Source organism: Amia ocellicauda, chromosome 12 (assembly GCF_036373705.1).
Source record: "Amia ocellicauda isolate fAmiCal2 chromosome 12, fAmiCal2.hap1, whole genome shotgun sequence".
NCBI classification, from domain to species: domain Eukaryota; kingdom Metazoa; phylum Chordata; class Actinopteri; order Amiiformes; family Amiidae; genus Amia; species Amia ocellicauda.
Window position 1 is genome coordinate 30,209,237 of NC_089861.1, and position 19,492 is coordinate 30,228,728.

General features: G+C 46.2%; 2 protein-coding genes across 8 annotated transcripts in view; one reads left to right on the plus strand and one right to left on the minus strand.

The window, feature by feature from the left end:
* Positions 1-1,870: 1,870 nt before the first annotated feature.
* On the minus strand, positions 1,871-4,510 carry LOC136765041 (IgGFc-binding protein-like). The gene is made up of 5 exons (XM_066719516.1): positions 4,457-4,510; positions 3,539-4,103; positions 2,729-3,315; positions 2,036-2,603; positions 1,871-1,929 (listed from the first exon to the last, which is right to left on the minus strand). The coding sequence occupies exons 1-5, from the start codon at positions 4,508-4,510 to the stop codon at positions 1,871-1,873; spliced, it is 1,833 nt and encodes a 610-aa protein (XP_066575613.1).
* Positions 4,511-18,610: 14,100 nt separating this feature from the next.
* LOC136764891 (uncharacterized) overlaps positions 18,611-19,492 on the plus strand; it is a 56,212-nt gene continuing 55,330 nt past the window's right edge. For 4 of the 7 annotated variants that reach the window (XM_066719258.1, XM_066719257.1, XM_066719260.1 and 1 more), the window contains exon 1: positions 18,611-18,767. The gene's annotated coding sequence lies outside the window, so the exon portion shown is untranslated. The remainder of the gene's footprint in view (positions 18,768-19,492) is intronic. The other 3 variants (XM_066719263.1, XM_066719259.1, XM_066719261.1) reach the window with 3 other exon arrangements.

The window sequence follows — 19,492 nt, forward strand, 5'->3', positions numbered from 1 at the left end:
TAATTTAAAGAGCTAACTAGAGTTAATGTCAGTTACTTTTACCTTAAATGCATTAGTGAATGTTGGAAAGACTATTCAGCTGTTTGGGGAATAACCTATGACAATTTTGAGAAATACACTTTCTTTCAAGTGTACTGCATGAACCATACACTTATTTATGTCACTTGTTTGCTGCAAGAACGGCAAGATGAGTAAGGATGTAGAACAATGCTACATTATGCATATTGCACTAAGGTGTCTAATAGTTTTTTGTGCAATACTCTTATTTATATTTTATTTACACTTAGTTTTATATCACTTGTTTCCTTAATACCATTTATTTTAGAAATAAACAAATACAAAATAAAGAAAATCTCAAAGACAAAGCTATGCAGTTTCTGTGTGAGTGTATGAACACAATGATCGGTGGTGGAATTAGCTGCGATGCAAAAGGGGCACCAGCTAAAATCTTGTCTAGGGCACCAAATTGGGCAGGGCCAGTCCTGACTAGGATGTATGCTTCAGCACTTTTTTAAATTTTTTTATTTATCCTTTGTATTAATGCTTAATTTGGAGTTTGAATTGTATTGCTGCACTCTTAATGCTTGTGTAACCTGTAAGAATCAGGTTAGTCCATCTGCCAAGAAATTAACCCTATACGATCTGCCCCATTTTCACCTGGTTGGAGCTTCTTAAATGCACAAGTTTTTAATATGGACCTATGGAGTACAACTATCAAATGAAACTAGGCAACCTGTACTATAATATTCTGCATAGTTGATCATGATTAGACAAATTACAGTACTACCAAGTTTTCACACATTTTGACCATCTTCCATTATATAGTCCATGTAAAATCCGCCCAACACTGCCAGCAGCTGCATGACCTCCTACAGTGTGCAGAGGGAAGACTGTTTCAAACATACAGTACAGGTCTAAAGAGGTCCAGCTGAGCTAACCTACTCATACCTTTAGAGAACGTTCATACAAAACAATGGCACTATTAAGTTTCCCACCACCCCTATTGCCTAAAATTCAACCACTGCATTGAAAGTGTTCAATCAGACCTATTTAAATCACAAGTAAAAGGGATACAAGATTAATGCCTCAATTCATTTATGAAGCCTAGTAATGCACTAATAGCACCATCTAGTGTTTCTTCTGCACAACACAAAGTAGGTCATAACCCATATCAGCCATCCAGAACCATTATGAGCATATTTGAGCTGCAGAAAAGCCCAAACTAGGATTAATAGCTTTGCACATTAAATGCATAGGTTAAAAAGTATTGCAATACGCATATTTGCCAACACACAATATAGGATTTTAAGTTGTATGGTTTCAGTTTTATCCAACATTGTTTGAGAGGTATACAGATGCTCAAATGCAGCACATCTTTCAAAAACACTATTGGCTATTGGTTTGTATTGGTTTATCAATTGCTCAGTTGTTTATGTGGCACTGCTGTGTGGGAGAATCACTGGATTCAGAAGCTACCAGCAGAAAACTAAAACCCCATAATAGTTACACACACACACACACACACACACACACACACTATAATTGAAAAACCAAACTGGTATTTGTCTGAAGTCTGATGAACATTTTTGCTCATGTCTCACTGTGTAATTGTCATCATACAAATTTGGATGAAATGAGAACGGCCCTTTCCAGATGGCCCAAGGTGGGCAGGGCATAAGAATGTGCTACTCAAAAGGGTAAAAATACCAAAACAGCCTCGCTATCCAACAGCAGACTCATTAGCACTGTTATCGTTATTCTGTGCAGACTAACCAATGATATAGCCAATAGTTTGAGAAACAAAAAAAGAGGAATGTGCCGATAATCAAATGCCAATATCGGTGCTCCAAATTTGGGCATAGCAGAATTATCACTTTGCTGTGGAGGCTGTGTGGAGCTCGGAGGTGTGCCAGAGATCTTGGCTTGAAGCTGAATGGGACCACAAACGCGCGCACACACACACACAGCTAAATCTATTAAGTTTACAAAAATCTAAAACGGACTTTACTATAACCCCCCACCCCCCCATACTTACTGCAGAATGATGAAGTCCTCCATTTGTACACCTTGGCTCCCAGATCCTGACAGGCAGCCACATAATAGGCAAAAGACTGGCACAGTACATACTGGATGCTCTTGTGCACACAGGCATCAGACACGCAGTTCTGAAGGATCCTGGCAGGATCCACTGTGCCATGGCAATCTCTGAAGGGCCCCGCGGGGTCGGTAAGCTTCCCACAGTAGCCAGTGCCCAAGAACATCTGCTTCTGCGTCTCACTGCAAACAGCACAGGGGCCCTTGCAGCCGTCCACACAGCCCGGCACATCTCGTGCCTTCCAGCTTTTCCCAAACTCAAACGGGTCTGCAGCCAGCTGTCCATTTCGGGTTGTCAGGTCATCTGTGGAGTTGCCATTATAATTCCCACACAGTCCACATAGGGAGCCAGAGTACACACTGGGCACTGCAAGGGTAAGCCGGTTGTGTACATCCAGGGTCAGAGACAGGCCAAAATTAGTCTGCATGAATACAAGCAGCCCCGTGTCGTACAGCATCACCTGGTCTGTGTTCAGGTTGTAGGGCAGGTCTTTGAAGACACCATCCACCTGAAAGAGAGAAGTAAACTTATAAGCAGCCTGTTGTTCAATGTCTCCTCCCCTTATTCTATTCAATATTTCAAAAAGGTAACCTTTATACCCTGGCAAGACAGTAGGCAATTTATCTGGCCTACCTTGATCTTTCCACTACGGTCACTACTGATCTCCATGGCGACACCGTACATGTGGATGATCACTGTGACTGCAGCCGTGTCTTCAATCCCTTTGAAAATCTGCACTGCGAAAGCAGTCAGGTTGGTGCTGAGGGAGCACAGAACTGCCAGGTGGTAAACGCAGGAGCCCTGGAAGTCATAGGCAAGACCATCGAAGGTGACATAGTGCCTTCCCCCTTCAGACAAACAAGATTGTACTGCAATGGCCTGGCACCCTCGCACCCCGCCCACCAGCCCACAGCTCTCCAGGGGTTTGCAGGAAGACTGGGTGCAGGTCAGCTGGTTAGTCTGGGGGTCACAAGTACATCTCTGTTGGCACTGGTCATCCGCCCAGAAAGTGTAGTTGGCTGGGTAGTAGGAGCCCTGGTAGGAGCAGCCGCACTGTCCCCGGGGCACACACTCATCCGCGCTGAGCAGAAAACCAACATCGCACTGGCAGCTCTCCACACAGCTGGACTGGCACCCGGAGGGGGCATTAGGGTTGGCACAGGTCGCTGTGCAGGAAGAGCCGCAGGGTTCATAGTGGCTGAACATCGGACACTGCAGGTCTAGAGTTAGAGATGGGGGGGGGGGGGGGGGGGGGAAGAAAGTTCTCAAATTTGAATTAGTTTGATGGGTTATAATTTGTTATGGGATTCGAAGGGTTGGTTAAATTGTTAGCCTGATGTTTTAGTAAGCGTTTAAAACAAAACAAAACATTAATACCAAAAGTTCACCCTAGACTATAATCCTATATTCAGGCCCATTTAATACGTCAACTCCAATACTTACAACACCGAGTACGGTTCCTCCAGTCCAGGGTGTCGAGCCCCTTTATCTGACAGGCGGCAGCGTAGGCCTCCACAGCCCTGCAGAGGAAGGTCTGGTTGCCATCATTGATGCACAGGTCGTTCACGCAGATCTTGTCATAGATGTTGGGGTTAACCACTGCATTGCAGCCACCAAAGGGCCCATCCTTGGAGCTTAGCAGGCCACAAAATGAATCTGTGGAGTAGCGGCTGGCGATGTAGGGCTTGCAGGACACGCAGGGGCCGCTGCAGTCTGCCTGGCAGGAGGGGTCCCCGTTGTCAACCTTCCAGCTCCAACTGAATGCGGGGATGCTGGCTTGGGAGCCGTCGGGAGTCTCCAGGTCGTCACTGGGGTCCCCATTGTTGTTGCCACACAGCCCACAGACATCTGCGTAGAAGCTAGGCAGAGTGACCACCACGAGCTGGTCCCAGTTGTACAACAAAGACAGGCTGAAGTTAGTTTCCACAGCCACAGACCACCCTCTCTGGGACAGCCTCATCCCCCCAGATGACAGCGAGAGGGGCAGGGGACTTTTCAGGCCATTCACCTTAATAGGCAGAGAAAGGGGGAGAAAAGTATTACCAAACTTACCAAATTAGTATCGCCAGTTGTAAAGATTAATAGTTATAAATCGGCTGATCTTCACAACCGCACAAATGTCATAAGAACTTCCAAACTCTGAACAGTCAGGACCATCTGTGCTTTACAGTAAGTGGAACAGCCCAAAACACTATTGTAGGCCTCAGGATTTGTACATAGGTCTTTGCTGGGGGGTGGGGGGAGCAAACTAACTTAATCTGGCAATTAAGTAGTTTTACAATAAACCACAGCACAATAAGCCAACACCTGCACAAATGCAGTCTGACCAAAATCCCCACGCAACGAAATAGAAAATCTTACCCTCACAAAGCCGACCTCCTGCCTCAGCACAGTGACATTGTCCCCAGACACCATGACATGCACAGCACTGAGGGAGGCCCGATTATTGCCAGGCAGGTGCTCATTTGTCACCTGGACTGAGAAGAATGGTGCTGGGCCGCCCTGCCCACACTTCTGGACCAGGATGTAGGTGCAGTTCCCCTGGAAGTCAAAGTCCAGGCCATCAAAGGTGTGGTAGTAAGGGCCACCGAGGACCCAGCATTCTGCAGTGCGCCAGGTTTCCTGAACACACACTGGCTGGCCCCTCAAAATCTGGCACTGGTGGTTGGTTGGGCAGGATACATCTGTGCAGGATTTGCCAGACCCTGTAATGGAGATTGGAGTTTACAGGCAAGTTGGTCAGATGAGATGCTTATCGTTTCATAGTAGCTAGGATCTTGGATTAAATATACAGACTTTTTGCCACCCACAAAAAGTTAAACCAAAAATAAGGTTAAAATTACATGTAGCAGTTATGGAATTGAGCACAAGCCTACAGGTCAAGTTAAATCAGTTAGAGAATGACTTTAGAGATGAGCAAAACCTACAGTAGGTCTACAAATTGTGCTACAGGTAGTAGCACTTAAATCAAAATCATTCTTGCAAAGAAAGGCAATAGACCTTTAAATATCACGGATCTAATAGATTTAATATCCAGGTTAACTAACCAATTGAGCACTAGTTGCAAAAAAAATATATAATATCCAAGGCAGCCTTGCAGGAACTGAGACAAAAGATTTCAAAGTGTCAGACCACATTGCACGGCCACAGGAGCCCTAGACCACAATGCAATGCAGTGCAGCAGTGGTTCCTAGCACTGAGATCTGAGGTCACAAGGACCTCAATTCAAGGTAAAATGTATTTTTCCACAAGCATTTAAATGCATTACAATACTTTAAATTGAAAGCAATGCATATAAATGGGACAATGTTGATCAGTGCCAGAATGTGTAGAAAGTTCTCATTGCACAATCGGTGGCAATTTGTTTTTACAAACCCCAAATTCTTGCACTGATCAACATTTTCCAACCCCTTTACATCTTAAAGTTAGACCTTCTACATAAAAGGGAGGTTATAAAGATCAGGAAACTTCTAGAACAATTTAAAATCACCACATTTCTAAACAGTCAACCTTTTCTAGCAACCTGGCCCAGAAAACACATTGAATATCAAGAGCCAATCAGTGATAACATTACAATCTCTATCAAAGGATCAGTTTATAGAGGTGGCATGTGATAACCGAGTGCAGGCTACCTCAGTCACCACGAGCCCCTGCAGGAGAGGAAGTCTAATAAAGGGTGGTCTTACTCGGGTAACAGTCCAGTGTCCCATTTCGAAGGCTGCATTCAGTCCCTGGTTTACAGGTTGCAGTTTCACATTCCAAGCCACCAGAGGGCGAGCAGGTGCATTTCTTGGTGCAGTTTTCTTCCCAAACCACATCAGCAGGCTGCACAAACAGGAGACAGGAGTGAGTCAGAGGCAGAAATTTGTTTTTCAAGGGGAGGGGGAGTAGTGTTTTTTTTTTTGATTACTCAACAAATCAGTTTCTTCTAGATTCAGAAACAATTAGTTGTGAAACCCATTGTTTGGATTAATCGTTCAGGACTAGAACTGTCACAAGAACTGGTAATCCTGTAGTTTAAAATCAGTCACCAAGGTGCATTAGGAGTTGCCCATTAGAATCAAGTCTTGTGTAACCATGGCTCCCATTGTCTCCCTGAAATTAGTCAGACACGAGTCAGGAGAGCAGTTACTGCTGCAAGCAGTGCCGCGCAGCCCTATTGGAATCTGCACCCAGCCCTGTTCCAATCTCCGCATGTAATTTACAAAACTAACCGGTTCTGTACTTCTCCATTGTGATCACAGGTCACAGTTCTAACTGAACAGCAGGGAAGTAGATGGAGGTTGTGATAAAAATCAAGATGCAACCCAGAGATTACCACAAGAGGGGGAAAACCCACTGAGGGATTTTCCCACAACTACTACCAAGAGATCTGAACAAGTCTACAACACTACACAAGTGTTAACGGCCTGTTAAATGCCAGATGCTGCTCGGAGTAAGTGATGGCTTGGGATACTGGAGAGTTACCCTGTCAATAATAAAAGGATCAAAACAGGACAGAGAGGGTCTAGAGCAGTTTGTTAAAAGTTTGTGAACTTCATTGCTTTCCCAGATTGGCAGGAATTTTTTTTTTTTTTTTTTGATTGATTGACAGTTGTAAAAGCTGACCATGGAGCGGACCTTTTGCAAATGTATCAAAAGGAAGCCATTTGGTTTCCACATCCAACACCTCCCCCCAGGAAGACAACCACAAACATTACAAGGGCAAGAGACCTGACCTCAATCCATTTATCCTTTGTGCATGAAGACTGGGTTCTTCAATAGTCAAAAACAAATCCAAACTGCTTTTCCCGTTTCCCCTAATTGTATCACAATGCAGTGACTTTGCTAGACTTTGCGTCTTTGCTACTTTGTTTCATGCTGAACTACAATGACGAGTCCACCATAAGATTTCCATATCTGTCCTCTGCAGCATCTGGATGTGGAATCAATGGGCAAATTCAATCAGCAGATTGTGCACAGAACATGCGATCTGTACTTCACGCACCAAGGCTTTTGGTGTGGAGAATTATTTGTACATCACTTGATCTATGCATACTTCTTGACTGAAGAGGCCAGTCTTCCTCGGTATTGGGGATTCACAGCTTGTGAGCCGATAACCTAAGTTGGCAAATCATGAAAGATCGTTTCTCACAATACACAATAACATGCAAGTTTAGTCTTTTAGTTTTTTTACCATTTTTAAAATAATTTCATTACCTGCTGAAATATGAAGTTAGCCTACATCAAATACCGTAATTTCATTATAACAGTGCAATACAAAAATACAGCTCTGGAAAAAATTGAGACCACAGCAAAATCAGTTTCTCTGGTTTTACTATTTATAGGTATGTTTGGGTAAAATGAACATTTGTTTTATTCTATAAACTGCTGACATCTCCCAAATTCCAAATAAAAATAAGAATGGAATGACAGCCATACATGTCTTAAATCGGCATCTCTACATTTGCAGTGTTCTCAATTTTTTCCAGAGCTGTATTTAAATGTTAATAACCAAAATAGCATTTTTTGTTATGATTCTCATTAATATAGGACTATGGATACGTTTGTTTTAGGTCAATTAATTCTTAAGACACACACTTAAAGGAAAAACCCGATTAGTGGAGGAACATAATGAATGCAGGTGCCTCCAAACAGGTGTACTGCATGATACAATCTGCAATTAACATCCTATCATGCTCTGTGGCATGTATAAAGATTATGAGCAGGCCTAGTTGACCTCGATTTTGGATCAAGATGGCAAGAGGAAAAGGATGACTTTGAAAGAGGGTAATTATTGGGGCACGAATGGCAGGAGCTTCAGTCACAAAGACTGTTCAACTAGCTAGTGTTTCAATAGGAACAGTGACTAAAGTTACATCTGCATTTAGATCTATGGGAAAGACATCAGTAAATAGGGTTGGCAATTGTGGTTGAAAGCACCCATTCTATGGTTGTGATGCTTGTGCATTACTACAATATGCGAGGAAAAACAGAAGAGCAACTCTTTCCCAGGTGACTGAGAATGTCAATGCAGGACGTGATCAGACTGTCAGTAAGAACAGTGTCGAAAAACTAAACAGAAGGATATTATAGTAGTGTTGCAGTGTATAAACCCCTCATTACAAAGACAAATGCACATTGGATAGTTCAGTGCTGCAAAAACCATAGGCACTGGTCTACAGAGATGTGGAAAAAAGATGTGCCCTTGTTGAGAATATGGTGAAGGATGACATGTGGAGACACCAAGAGAACAGTACAGGCCTGACCGCTTGACCCCTACAGTGAGGGGGGTCCGGAGGCTCTTAAGCTGTGGGGGGCATTTTCCTGGCATGGTTTGGGTCCACTTGTCCCCTTAGAGGGAAGGGTCAGTGCAAATCATTACAAAGTTATTCTGAGTGATCACCAAGGCCTTCCAAGTCACCAGATCTCAAGCCAATTGAACACCTATGGGAGATTTTGGACCGACGTGTTAGACAGCACTCTCTACCATCATCCAAACACCAAATGAGGGAATATCTTTGGATGAATGGTGATCATCCCTCCAGTAGAGTCCAGAGACTCATAGAATCTGTGCCAAGAGCATTGAAGCTGTTCTGGCGGCTCGTGGTGGCCCAACACCTTACAGAGACACCATTTATACACTGGTGGTCTGGGAACCCAAAGAACAATAAATGTTAAAAGTGGCAGTAGTGTGGAGTAGCAGTCAGGGCTTTCAATCCTAGGTAGAGGACTGTTTGTACCCTTGAGCAAGGTATTTTACCGATTGCTCCAGGAAATGTAAATGGGTAAAAATGTAAAAAAAAGTCACCTAGGATAAGGGTGTCTGCTAAAGAAACAGTAATGCGTGGACTGAGAACTGGACCAGAAACAGATCAGGGGCCTGGGTCAATTTCTTTTGGTCCACATTTTGGTTTACTTAAGAGGACCAATTTTAATCCTTTAAAAAGAGTAGTGAAAACACCCTTAGTACGCATCAAAACAGTCACAGATCCCACATTAGAAACACACTTCAGCTGCAGTCCTGTATCTTTGCAATTTCCACCAGTAGAAGCCCAGACATTTCTAGCTGAACATTATTCCATGTAAGCAATGACATTGGTCAGTTAGAAGCCCCAGAGCTCTGAATAACCAAAGGATTTTGACAACTGCTTTAACCAATGGCCACCCATGGATTCAAGTTAAATCCAAATGATTGGGGGTTCTGTGGAAACGGGTTAAGAGGTTTAGTTAATCTATTATCCGTTTAGTGCACAACCTTCGCTCCCTAGTTAACTGCTGGGTGTAGGAGAAAAAGTTCCAGCAATGAAGTGCAGAAAAGTAGGAAGTGTAAAAGCACAAAGTAAGGATTGAGGTCAGGCCAAGTTAATAAATATCCTCAATTCAAAACAGCTGTGGGAGGAAAATCCATTTAATAAAAGGGAAGTTGGATGCTGAACACAAGGTGGGGGGAGGGGGTGCCAACCAAGAAAACATACCTTATGATATCGTCCACCCTGAGAACAACCACAGTTTTGGATGGCAACACAACGATCACCACTGAACTGCAAACCTGGGTCACATTCACACCCCTCAGCACAGGTCTGTGGGCACTGGTCATCCAGTTTAACGCAGGAGGATGGGCAGTTTTGGGCACAGATTTTGTATTGGGACGAGGAAGGACACACCAGAGCTGGGGGGGGGGGGGGGGGGGAGAAATTTAAGGACAATAAGCTGGGTCACACAATAGGACTTCAATAATGTCTGGTTAAGTTAGAACTGACATGCAAATTGCTATAGGTACAGATGCATCAGACCGTAAGTTTTGTTTCCCCGTTTTGAGAGGGGGGATGGGCACATCAAAAAACAACCTTGGGCTACAAGCGGGTCTATGCAACGATGCCCAATGCCCAATAAAGCCATTTTCTGGCCATTTCAATTAAACCATAACAGAGCCCTCTAAATCAAGTGGGACAGCCCAATTCTCCCACAAAATGAGCAATGGAAATTGACCAATTATGCCAATAATTGGCACTGTGGCTTGCCAGGACCAGGGTTGGCCAGTTCTGGCACAACCAGCCACAAGTCCTGAATAATATATATTTTTTTTTAATTTAGAAATCCACCTAGAAAAGCAGCACCTTGCAGATTACATTCTCAAAGTGTAGCATTCATTACGCCACAGCAGTCACCTTGGGTAAAGGCAAACTCGAGGCAACATTAAGACCAGGAGACTCACAGCACAAGGCTTCAGTCCTCCAGGCCTGGATCTTCACCCCAGCCTCCTGGCATGCAGCAGTGTAGGCGGTCAGACTGAGGCAAAGCTGTGCGCTGACCTGGTCAGCCTGGCACAGCTCCTGCACACAGTCATTGAAGAAGGGCTGCGGGGCTATAGTGGGGTGGCAGGTAGCAAATGGGCCCTTGGTCGCAGTGATGAAGCCGCAGAAACGCTCCGACCTGAAATTGGCCGCCACTCTGTGGTCACAGCGGGGGCAGGCGTCACCACAGCTGTCATTGCAGTTCAGCCCCAGCACAGGCACCTTCCAGGAAGCCCCCAGCACCTGGGCGTCCTGGGCCCGCTGCCCGTCAGGAAGCCGGAGGTCGTCTGCGGGAATGCCATTGAAGTTGCCACACAGGCCGCAAAGCTGAGCCCGGTAATTTCCTGGGACCACGACTGTCAAGTAGTAGCGCAGGTCATAGATCAACCCCACCTTCGCCTCAGTCTCCAGCCGCAAATTCAGTCCATGAGGAATCACACGAACACGGTCCAGGATGATGGGAACATTCCAGGTCACACCGTCCACCTGAGGGGGAGGGGTAGAACACACACCATAGAGGTCTGAATTTAAGCAAAGTAATACTTCAGGTAACTTAATTGACAATGGGAAGGGGGGGTGGGGGCTAAAGAAAAAGTTGCACGCAAGTTAACATCTAAAAGTTCATAGTGGAATGAATGGATGTATAAAGTGTGTCCCTGGATAAGGGCATCTACCAAGAAATAATAAAATTAGTCCCAGCCTGTTTTGAACGCAAACCTGGACTGTGGCATTCTGCCCCTGGGAGACCGAGAAGTTCATCCCATAGATCTCCAGCTCCACCTTGCCTTGGTGCAGTCGCAGGGAAAAGGGCTCCAGGGCACCCTCTGCCCCCCACTTGGGGCAGCTGCTGGCCAGGGTGTAAACACAGGTGCCCTGGAAGTCAAAAGCATGCCCATCGAAGGAAAGGAAGTGCCGCCCCCCAGAGACCGAGCATGTGCCAACAGGGGTGCACTTCCGCACTCCTTCCTTTATGCTGCACTCCTCCCCTTGGCTGCAGGAGGAAGGCTGGCACAGAACCCGTCTGCCTGCCCCACAGGTACAGAGACGCTGGCACTTTGCATCTGGGTAGAATGTCACCCCAGATTGGTAGTACACACCATCGTAGAAGCAGCCGCACTCAGAGTCCGGAACGCAGCGATCACCGCTGCGGACAAAGCCAGACAGACAGTGGCAGTCCTCCCGGCAGGGTGCATCGCTGGGCCCTGGGGACTGGACACAGGAGGCCGGGTGGGTCGAGGAGCACAGCACGTACCTGCTGTTAGCCGGGCAGGGGAGGTCTGTGTGGAGCAGAGAGGAAGATGACAATGGGGACTTGACAGGAAAAAGGGGTGTCCCACTATATATTGGAGGAATACTAATACAACAGACCCTTTATCTCCATAACCCAATTAGGCTCAACGTTCAATGTTTTTTTCCACAACCAGTACTAAAAGAACCTATAATACATGAGTGCAAAGAATTTAAACTATTAGAAATATGGCTTGGAGGGGGACTTTGAGAGTGACCAGAAAGTTCCAAAAATAGGGACCATGCATACAAAAAATATATACATCAGGTCCACTCACCACAGAACTGCGAGGACCTCCAGCTGTAGATGACGGCACGATTTGCCTGACAAGATGCCACATAGCTGGTCAGGAAGGAGCACAGGGTGAATTGGCTGCCTTCAGAGAGACAGACGTCTTGCACGCAGCTCTCAAACAACATCCTGGGATTGATGATGGGGTGACACTCCCTGAAAGGCCCCCTGTGGTCAATCAGTTTCCCACAGTAAGTGCCATTCGAGAACACATCCCTCTTCTGGGCCTTGCACACTAGAAAAGACACTAGAGGTTTGGGCCTGCACTCCGCAACATTGTCAGTCTTCCAACTCTCCCCAAAAGTGGATGGGTCAGTGGTTAGCTGGCCGTTGGGCATCATCAAGTCATCGGTTGGGTCTCCGTTGTAGTTCCCACACAGGCCACAGAGGGAGCCAGAGTAGGCATTGGGAACAGTGATGGTGACATGGTTGTTCCAGTTGTACATCAACACCAGGCCGAAGTCGGTTTCCACTGATGCAGCCAAGCCAGTCATGTACATCTTCACCTTTCCATTGCTCAGCACTGAAGGCAGGAGCATCAGGATGCCATTTACCTATAAGCAAGGTGTATGGAAAAGGAGGAGGGGTTGTTACTATAGAGCTCAAAGGACTATGTATTCTATGTCTAATGAGTACATCCATCCTATCTGGAGTAAACTTAAACTAGACCATGGTTTAAATCACACAGAGCAAGATTCTCACAATTTGCATGAGAGAGCAGTGACTAAAGTCATCGGTCAAATTTTCACTACTTTTAGTAAAGTATATACATTTATTTTTTTTAAACTAGGTTAGAAGGCATACCAGATAGAAGGGGAGAAAAGAAAACCGGACAGCTCATTTACCCCCACCACACTTGTTCAGGGTTATTTTATTTTTTAATTACACCATTGGTGGTGGTGGCAGCAGTGCGGTCAGATGGGTAGCCAATAATGGGAACAGAAGGGGGAGAATAAATTAACCAAACCTTGACCCTTTTGCCAAAATCTGAACTGAAAGCCAGCACATGGACTGGCCAACTCACCAAGACCCTGCTGCTGTACTCCCTGGTCAACTCTATCCTGTAGCCGTGCACCAGGATGCGGACAGTCTTGGAGCTTGACATGTTCTTGTCATCAGAAATCTCATTCTGCACTAGGATCTCAAAGGCCAGGAGGCCCGGGGGACGAGGACATGTAGCTACAAACTCATAGAGACAGGAGCCATCAAAGTCGTACTGCCGCCCGTCGAAGGTGGTGTAGTAGGGGTCTCCTACAGCCGAGCAGGCGCCCAACCCCACCATGTGGCAGTCCAAAGTATCGTTTACCACCTTGCATACCTCATTGGGCTGGCAACCAACATGGGTGCATGTTACCTGGTGGGTCCCTGGCTGGCAGGTGCACCTCTGTTGGCACTGGTCATCTGCCCAGAAGGTGTAGTTGGCTGGGTAGTAGAAGCCCTGGTAGGAGCAACCACACTGTCTGTGGGGCACGCACTCTTCCGCGCTGAGCAGAAAACCAGTATCACACTGGCAGCTCTCCACACAGCTGGACTGGCACCCAGAGGGGGCATCAGGGTCAGCACAGGTTGCTGGACAGGAAGAGCCGCAGGGGTCATAGTGGCTGTTCTCAGGACAAACCATGGCTGGGATAAGAGCGGGGGAGGGAGAGAAATTCTATGGGTTAGGATTTGTTTGGAACAGTGCCCCAGTGGGGTTGAGACCATAAACCAGAAGAGTTTTGCAGAACTTATAACCAGTCCTGGTCAAACCCAGTTTCCAGATAAGTATTGTATTTCTTGAGCCACTGGGTTTAAAGTTAAGTAAGGGCCTTATGTATACTTACAACAATTCGCAACACCTCTCCATTCGAGTACTGTGGCCCCAGCTCTTTGGCAGGTGTCTGCATAGGTCTTCAACACACGACACAGGAGGGCGCCATCTCCCTGGAAGGCACACAGTTCATTCAGGCAGCCACTGATGTATGGGGCAGGATCGATCACCGGCAGACACCCCTGGAACGGCCCCAGGCGGTTCTCCAGTAGCCCACAGGACCACGGTCCCCGGTGAAGCACCTCCTGCTCAGAGTCACATTGGGGCCAGCAGGCACAACAACCATCCCGGCAAAGGGCCTTCCCACAGTCCTTACTTGACACCTTCCAGCTCTGCCCAAACTCATCTACCCCCTGTGCCAGCATGCCAGAGGGGACAAGAAAGTCATCCGAGGCGTTGCCGTTAAAATTACCGCAGAGACCACACACATGCCCCGCCAGCTCCCGGCTCAGGTCAATCACCAGGCTGTGGCTCCAGTCATAGCGCACCGCTAGGCCAAAGCTGGTCTCCAGGACGACGGCAGAGAGGCCGCTCTGGTACAGTCGCACTGTACCATTACCAAGGGTACATGGCAGGTAACGTTTGGTCCCGTTTATCTGTGTGGAGAAGGGGGGTGGAAGATAATGTAAGGACTTGTCCAAATACTTCACGGTTTCAGATGCAATCTCAAAATCCCTTATTTAAGCATAAGTTTATATACATTTATACATGCTTCAAAAGTGTAACTGCAGTTTTAGCACTAAGTGCCACGTAAAAGCTTGGCTCTCTTTAATGAAATAGGGCACCTTACCCGGACTTGAGGCTGCTCCTCCTCCTTCGTCATGGTGATTGAGACTCCCTGCAGGGTGACACGCACCATGCGGACAGAGGATTCCCTCGGATCCCCAGTGTTATCATTGGCAGTCTGCACAGAGAACACTGGGGGTGGAGGGGAGGTAGCTGTAGCATTCAAGTCCTGGCAGTGGGTCTGGGTCATGGTGTAGGCGCAGGTGCCCTGGAAGTGGAAGGCAGTACCATCGAAAGTCTGGTAGTGTGGGTCACCCCATGCCGAGCAGGCCTCGGAGTCGGAGATGCACATGGCCTTCTCATCCCGGATGACACATCTGCGATTGAACCCGCAGCGCACAACTTCACATGGGTCTTTGACTGCAGGGATTAAACAAACCTTTAAAAATCGGTGCATGAAGCTTTAGAGAAGTGGCATTAGATCCTGATCCTGGGAATTCACAGTTCTGCAGGTAATTCTAATCAAGGGCGCATACTTTAATTCAACTCCATCTGCTCAACTGGACTTCTTGCATGGTTTAAATTATGACAAGGTTTGAGAATTCAACACATAGTTCAAAATTAAAAAGCAGGACCAGTTCTAGGACCAGGGCAGAGAACCCAGGCTTTAGTAGAAAAAAAAAAAAAAAAAAAACATTCATAAGCATGGTTTTACATTTGAGCAGCAGAAAAGACATATGCTAGCTAATCTTTGCTTGCATATCAGCAGATCACTGTGCAGGAACTGAAAAAAGTACTGCCCTTCTAATCACTGTGCATGACCTGAGCTGTATTGCCTTGTCAACACTAGATAAGATTTAAAACTTCTATACTAACACCAAGAGAAGCTTCACCTGTAAGCATTTGATAACTGAAAGTGTGGCTCCGACCACAAGATGCATCTCATGTTACAGTGAGGAAGAGAAGACTTAACCAGGTTACAGAAAGGCATACTTGACAAATTTGCAGGAGCTAGTTTAGTGTAGCAAACAACCTAAGTTCAAAGTTTTATGTCTATAGTTTTAAGCTGCATACTTTGGAAAGCTTTGCACCAGATAAACAAGTATGGGAATGGAGGGGAAAAATTAGGAAGTCTATGCATCAGAAAAAAAAAAACTTGCCTTCCCCTGCACACAGTCCTGGATACCCATAGGAGTGGTCAGGGGTGGTCCCAATGATGTAGACCCCAAACTCCCCATCCAGCTGGTGCAGAACATGGTCCCCAGGGCTCTGGATAGGCAGTACACCCCAGGAGAAGTCTGTGCCCATTACTCTGTGCCAGTACAGCTCAGGGGTTGGGGGGGCACCATCATACCTCAGGAGGATACCAGAGGATCCCTCTGCCACCAGGACAGCACTGTTCTGGAAGGACGCCTTGGCAGCAAAGGCAAAGTTGGGACAGAAGCGGTCGGTGGGCAGCAGGGCCATCATGAATGGGGCAGTAAGGCGTGCACCCCCCCCAGAGCTGCCGGAGCAGAAGTAGATTACCTGAATTCCCTTGTTGGCACGTATGGACAGGGCACTGGAGGGGTTGACTGGCACCTTCACAACGAGGCCGCTAGAGAAAGTGTGAATGTGCTGCCCGAGGTTGTCTTGCACTTCTAACTTGGTGGTGGCGTAGGTGACCAGGTAGAGCACGTCAGAGGTAGACTGAGCGGGCAGAGGGGGGACAAGGTAGGCAGTACCCCAGGCAGGCGTGGGCAGCAACTGCAGGAAGCCAGAGCTGCATGTCTGCCCACTCTGGGAAATGCAGGTGTAGCCAGACGCCACCCCCACGACCTTCTGTGAGATGATCCTGGTGCCTGACAGGCTCTGAGGGCTCTGGAGTTTAACGCTTTCAAAGGGGCCCATGGTGAAGCTCAGCACCTCACCCTGGGAGAACACATGATCCTGGAAAGTGACCTCACCCGTCACATAGACATCCACAGTGTTGTTCTGCAGGTGGTTGGTGATAAAAATCTGGCTGTAGGTGTCCTGCTCAGGAATTTGGGGCGTGACGGTGTAGTAATTGTTTCCCCAGGTGCTCACGGGGAACAGCAGACTGGCAGTGCAGGAATCGGGGTCACAGTTTAAGGTCAGCACAGAGACTTCATTGTCAGCTTCCACCAATACAGGGGTCAAGGAGATGGTGCCGCTCAGCTCAACCTGGGCAGGTAGGGAGATGGTCCACATCTGTCCAGCTTTGAGGGGGAATTCCCACTGGAACTCAGTGTTGTAGACCAGCACCTTGACTGAGGTGGGGCTGCTGGAGGAGGAGGCGGCAATGGTGATGTCATGCTTCGCTTCAGAGCCCAGGCCATTGCGGTGTGGGAAGATGTTGACGAACTCTCTCCCTGGAATACCTGCAGAGGAGAAACCAGGGTTGGGTGGTCGGTGAAAAGGTTACATTTGGGTGCCTGCTAGTGCCCAGATGACGGCAGTACACATCCTGCTTAAAAGTGGGTCAGGCATTCCTTCGGCAGCCGCACTCTAGCCTGGCTTACTAGGGTGGACATGAGCAAGAACTGACTGAACCGACATCAATATTTGTTGTTTAAAACAAAGTAGGGGTAGGCAAGTACAGTTCGCTCACAATTTGAAAGTGGGAGATTTTAAAACCTGGTAACACTATATTATGGTGCCATTAATGATCAGTAAATGGTTTATAAAACTATAAGGAACTATTAAGAATTCAATGTATAATTTAAATCAATTAAACTAAAATAATTTACCGTTGATTTGAAACACTTGACAACTCCCAATTTTTTTAAAACAAAGTGAGGGGTACTTAAAATCGTCTCGTCATCCCCATCTTGCATCAGTCAAACCTTTAAAAGGAGTTTAGAAGAAACTAGGTAGGCAATATTTAGTTAAAGAAACCCAGCCTAATATCACAGTGCTTGCAGAACAGGTTCCAATAAACTTGGCACAAATTACAGGCTACGGCTGTTGTGGGCTTGCGGCGGTTTCTTCTGGGACTCAACCGTTTTCCCTCCCCTCAGTATCCGATTGTTATATTGACGTTCGTCTTGAACCTGTGAAAACTGCGATGTGACAACTTGTGAAGGGATGCTATACCAAATTAAAAGGATGCAACAAGATTTGGTTAAGATCTAACCACTAGAGGGCACCCATGCAGTCCTAGATCCCCTAGTGTGGACAAAGAGAGACCCTGCTTTTAAGGAGTCATCCAAAAACTACACAAAACACTCAATCCAGGGGGCTGGGTTTTGGGGTTTCTTGCTTAGTTGGAAGGAGAGAGGGAAGAAAAAAAAAAGTGTACACTCCGTGTGAATGCAAGCCGATTAAGTAATCTGAAAAGCACTCCATCTTTGAGCTGCCCTCCTAACATCACTGTTCACTCTGACATGAGCAGTTAGTCTCCATACCAGACTAGTGCACATATCAAAAGCTTAGACATAAGCATAGACCAGTGGTTCTCAAGCCTGGTCCTTGTGGAGCCCTGTCCTGATTTTAGGTTTATTTCAGGGGACAGTGCACATTAATCCACATTGAAATACATTTACATGTGCCAGAGTTAGCCAAGTGGCTAATTTTCATCCGCTGTCCCTCACCAGTGCCATTTGGGAAAAAAAAAAAAAAAAAAAATCATAAATAAATAGACAACTGCATGGAAAACAGTGGTTAGTGTGCCGTTGTTAATGTTCACACATTTGGTTCTCAAATGAGCCGAGAACTGTTTCTTGAATGTCCAGTAGCTGGTGAGATGTCTTCTGGTTACTGTGAAGGTGTTCCATACATACATACATACATACACACACACACACACACATTATATATATAACACACACACACATACACAGTGGGGGTTAAAGACTGTGATCTTAAAATCATAAATAAGGTGCCTGCCCAACCACTACAATATCAAGGCATCAAGATCAGAACTTTGCACCGACGTCAGGCCTTTTACATGGATTGTTCACACGCTACTTCAGAACAAAACAAAAACTTGATGAACAACACTGAACTACACATCTACTTGGGGCCTGCACATCTTGTATTACATCAGGTAATGCATAATCAGAAGTTCTGCTTCCTGTACTGCACTACACCTGTGCATGGCGCTCACACACAGGCGCGTGCAGAGCACAAACACGCGCAGGGGAAACTTCCTGATTGCTAACCGCTTTAAAGGAGTTCACACAGATGCACGCACTCACAAAGGAGGAAGAGCTTCAGAGCAAGCCTGCTGACAGCACTACAGCTGGGACACACGCAGAGACAAGTGCCTACATCTGAAAGGTAGGGAGCAATTCATCTTGTCCAAGTTATGCAAACTTAGTCCGAGTACTCCTTCCACACTGCAGTTTCATAGTTAAACTGGAATGGTTAAGATTATGCTTTTTTTTTTTTCTATGCTTCTTTCTTTTGCCATCTGCATGCAACATATGTACATCAACAAAACACCAAATATTAAAATAAGGTTTAGTGATCCGTTTTACAAGTTTAAATTCCCACACCTAATTTACAATTCTGATGTAGAACTATGCTAAAATCCAGAAAACCTGTCTAACAGTTTACCATTTCTGAAAACTGTCTTGATCAAATGCATCGGCTAGAGTCTACATTAACATCAAAGCAGACCATTATTAAAATTAATTGAAATGGGAAGTTTGGACTCCATTTAGCTTTGCTTTTATAGATTCAGGTGGCAATGTTAACTAAGTTTGAATTGTGTGTACAAATGCCCCAATGCTGCAATATGACACTGCAACATGCAAAGTGTGTTCCAATATACACACACCCCCATTGTTTCACAAGCTTCCAAAAGGCAAGGGTTGCAAGCCACAAATGCAAAACTGCAAACTGCACTGGCACAAAAAAGGCTCCCAGAAAGGACACGGGACTTTTGTACAGCTCCAGATTTTAATAGCTCTCCTACACACACAGCACAAGACAAGTACACTCGCAAGTCCTTCCAAGTACTGGATAAGTGGTTAGCTTAAATTGGGGGGGGGGGGGGGGGT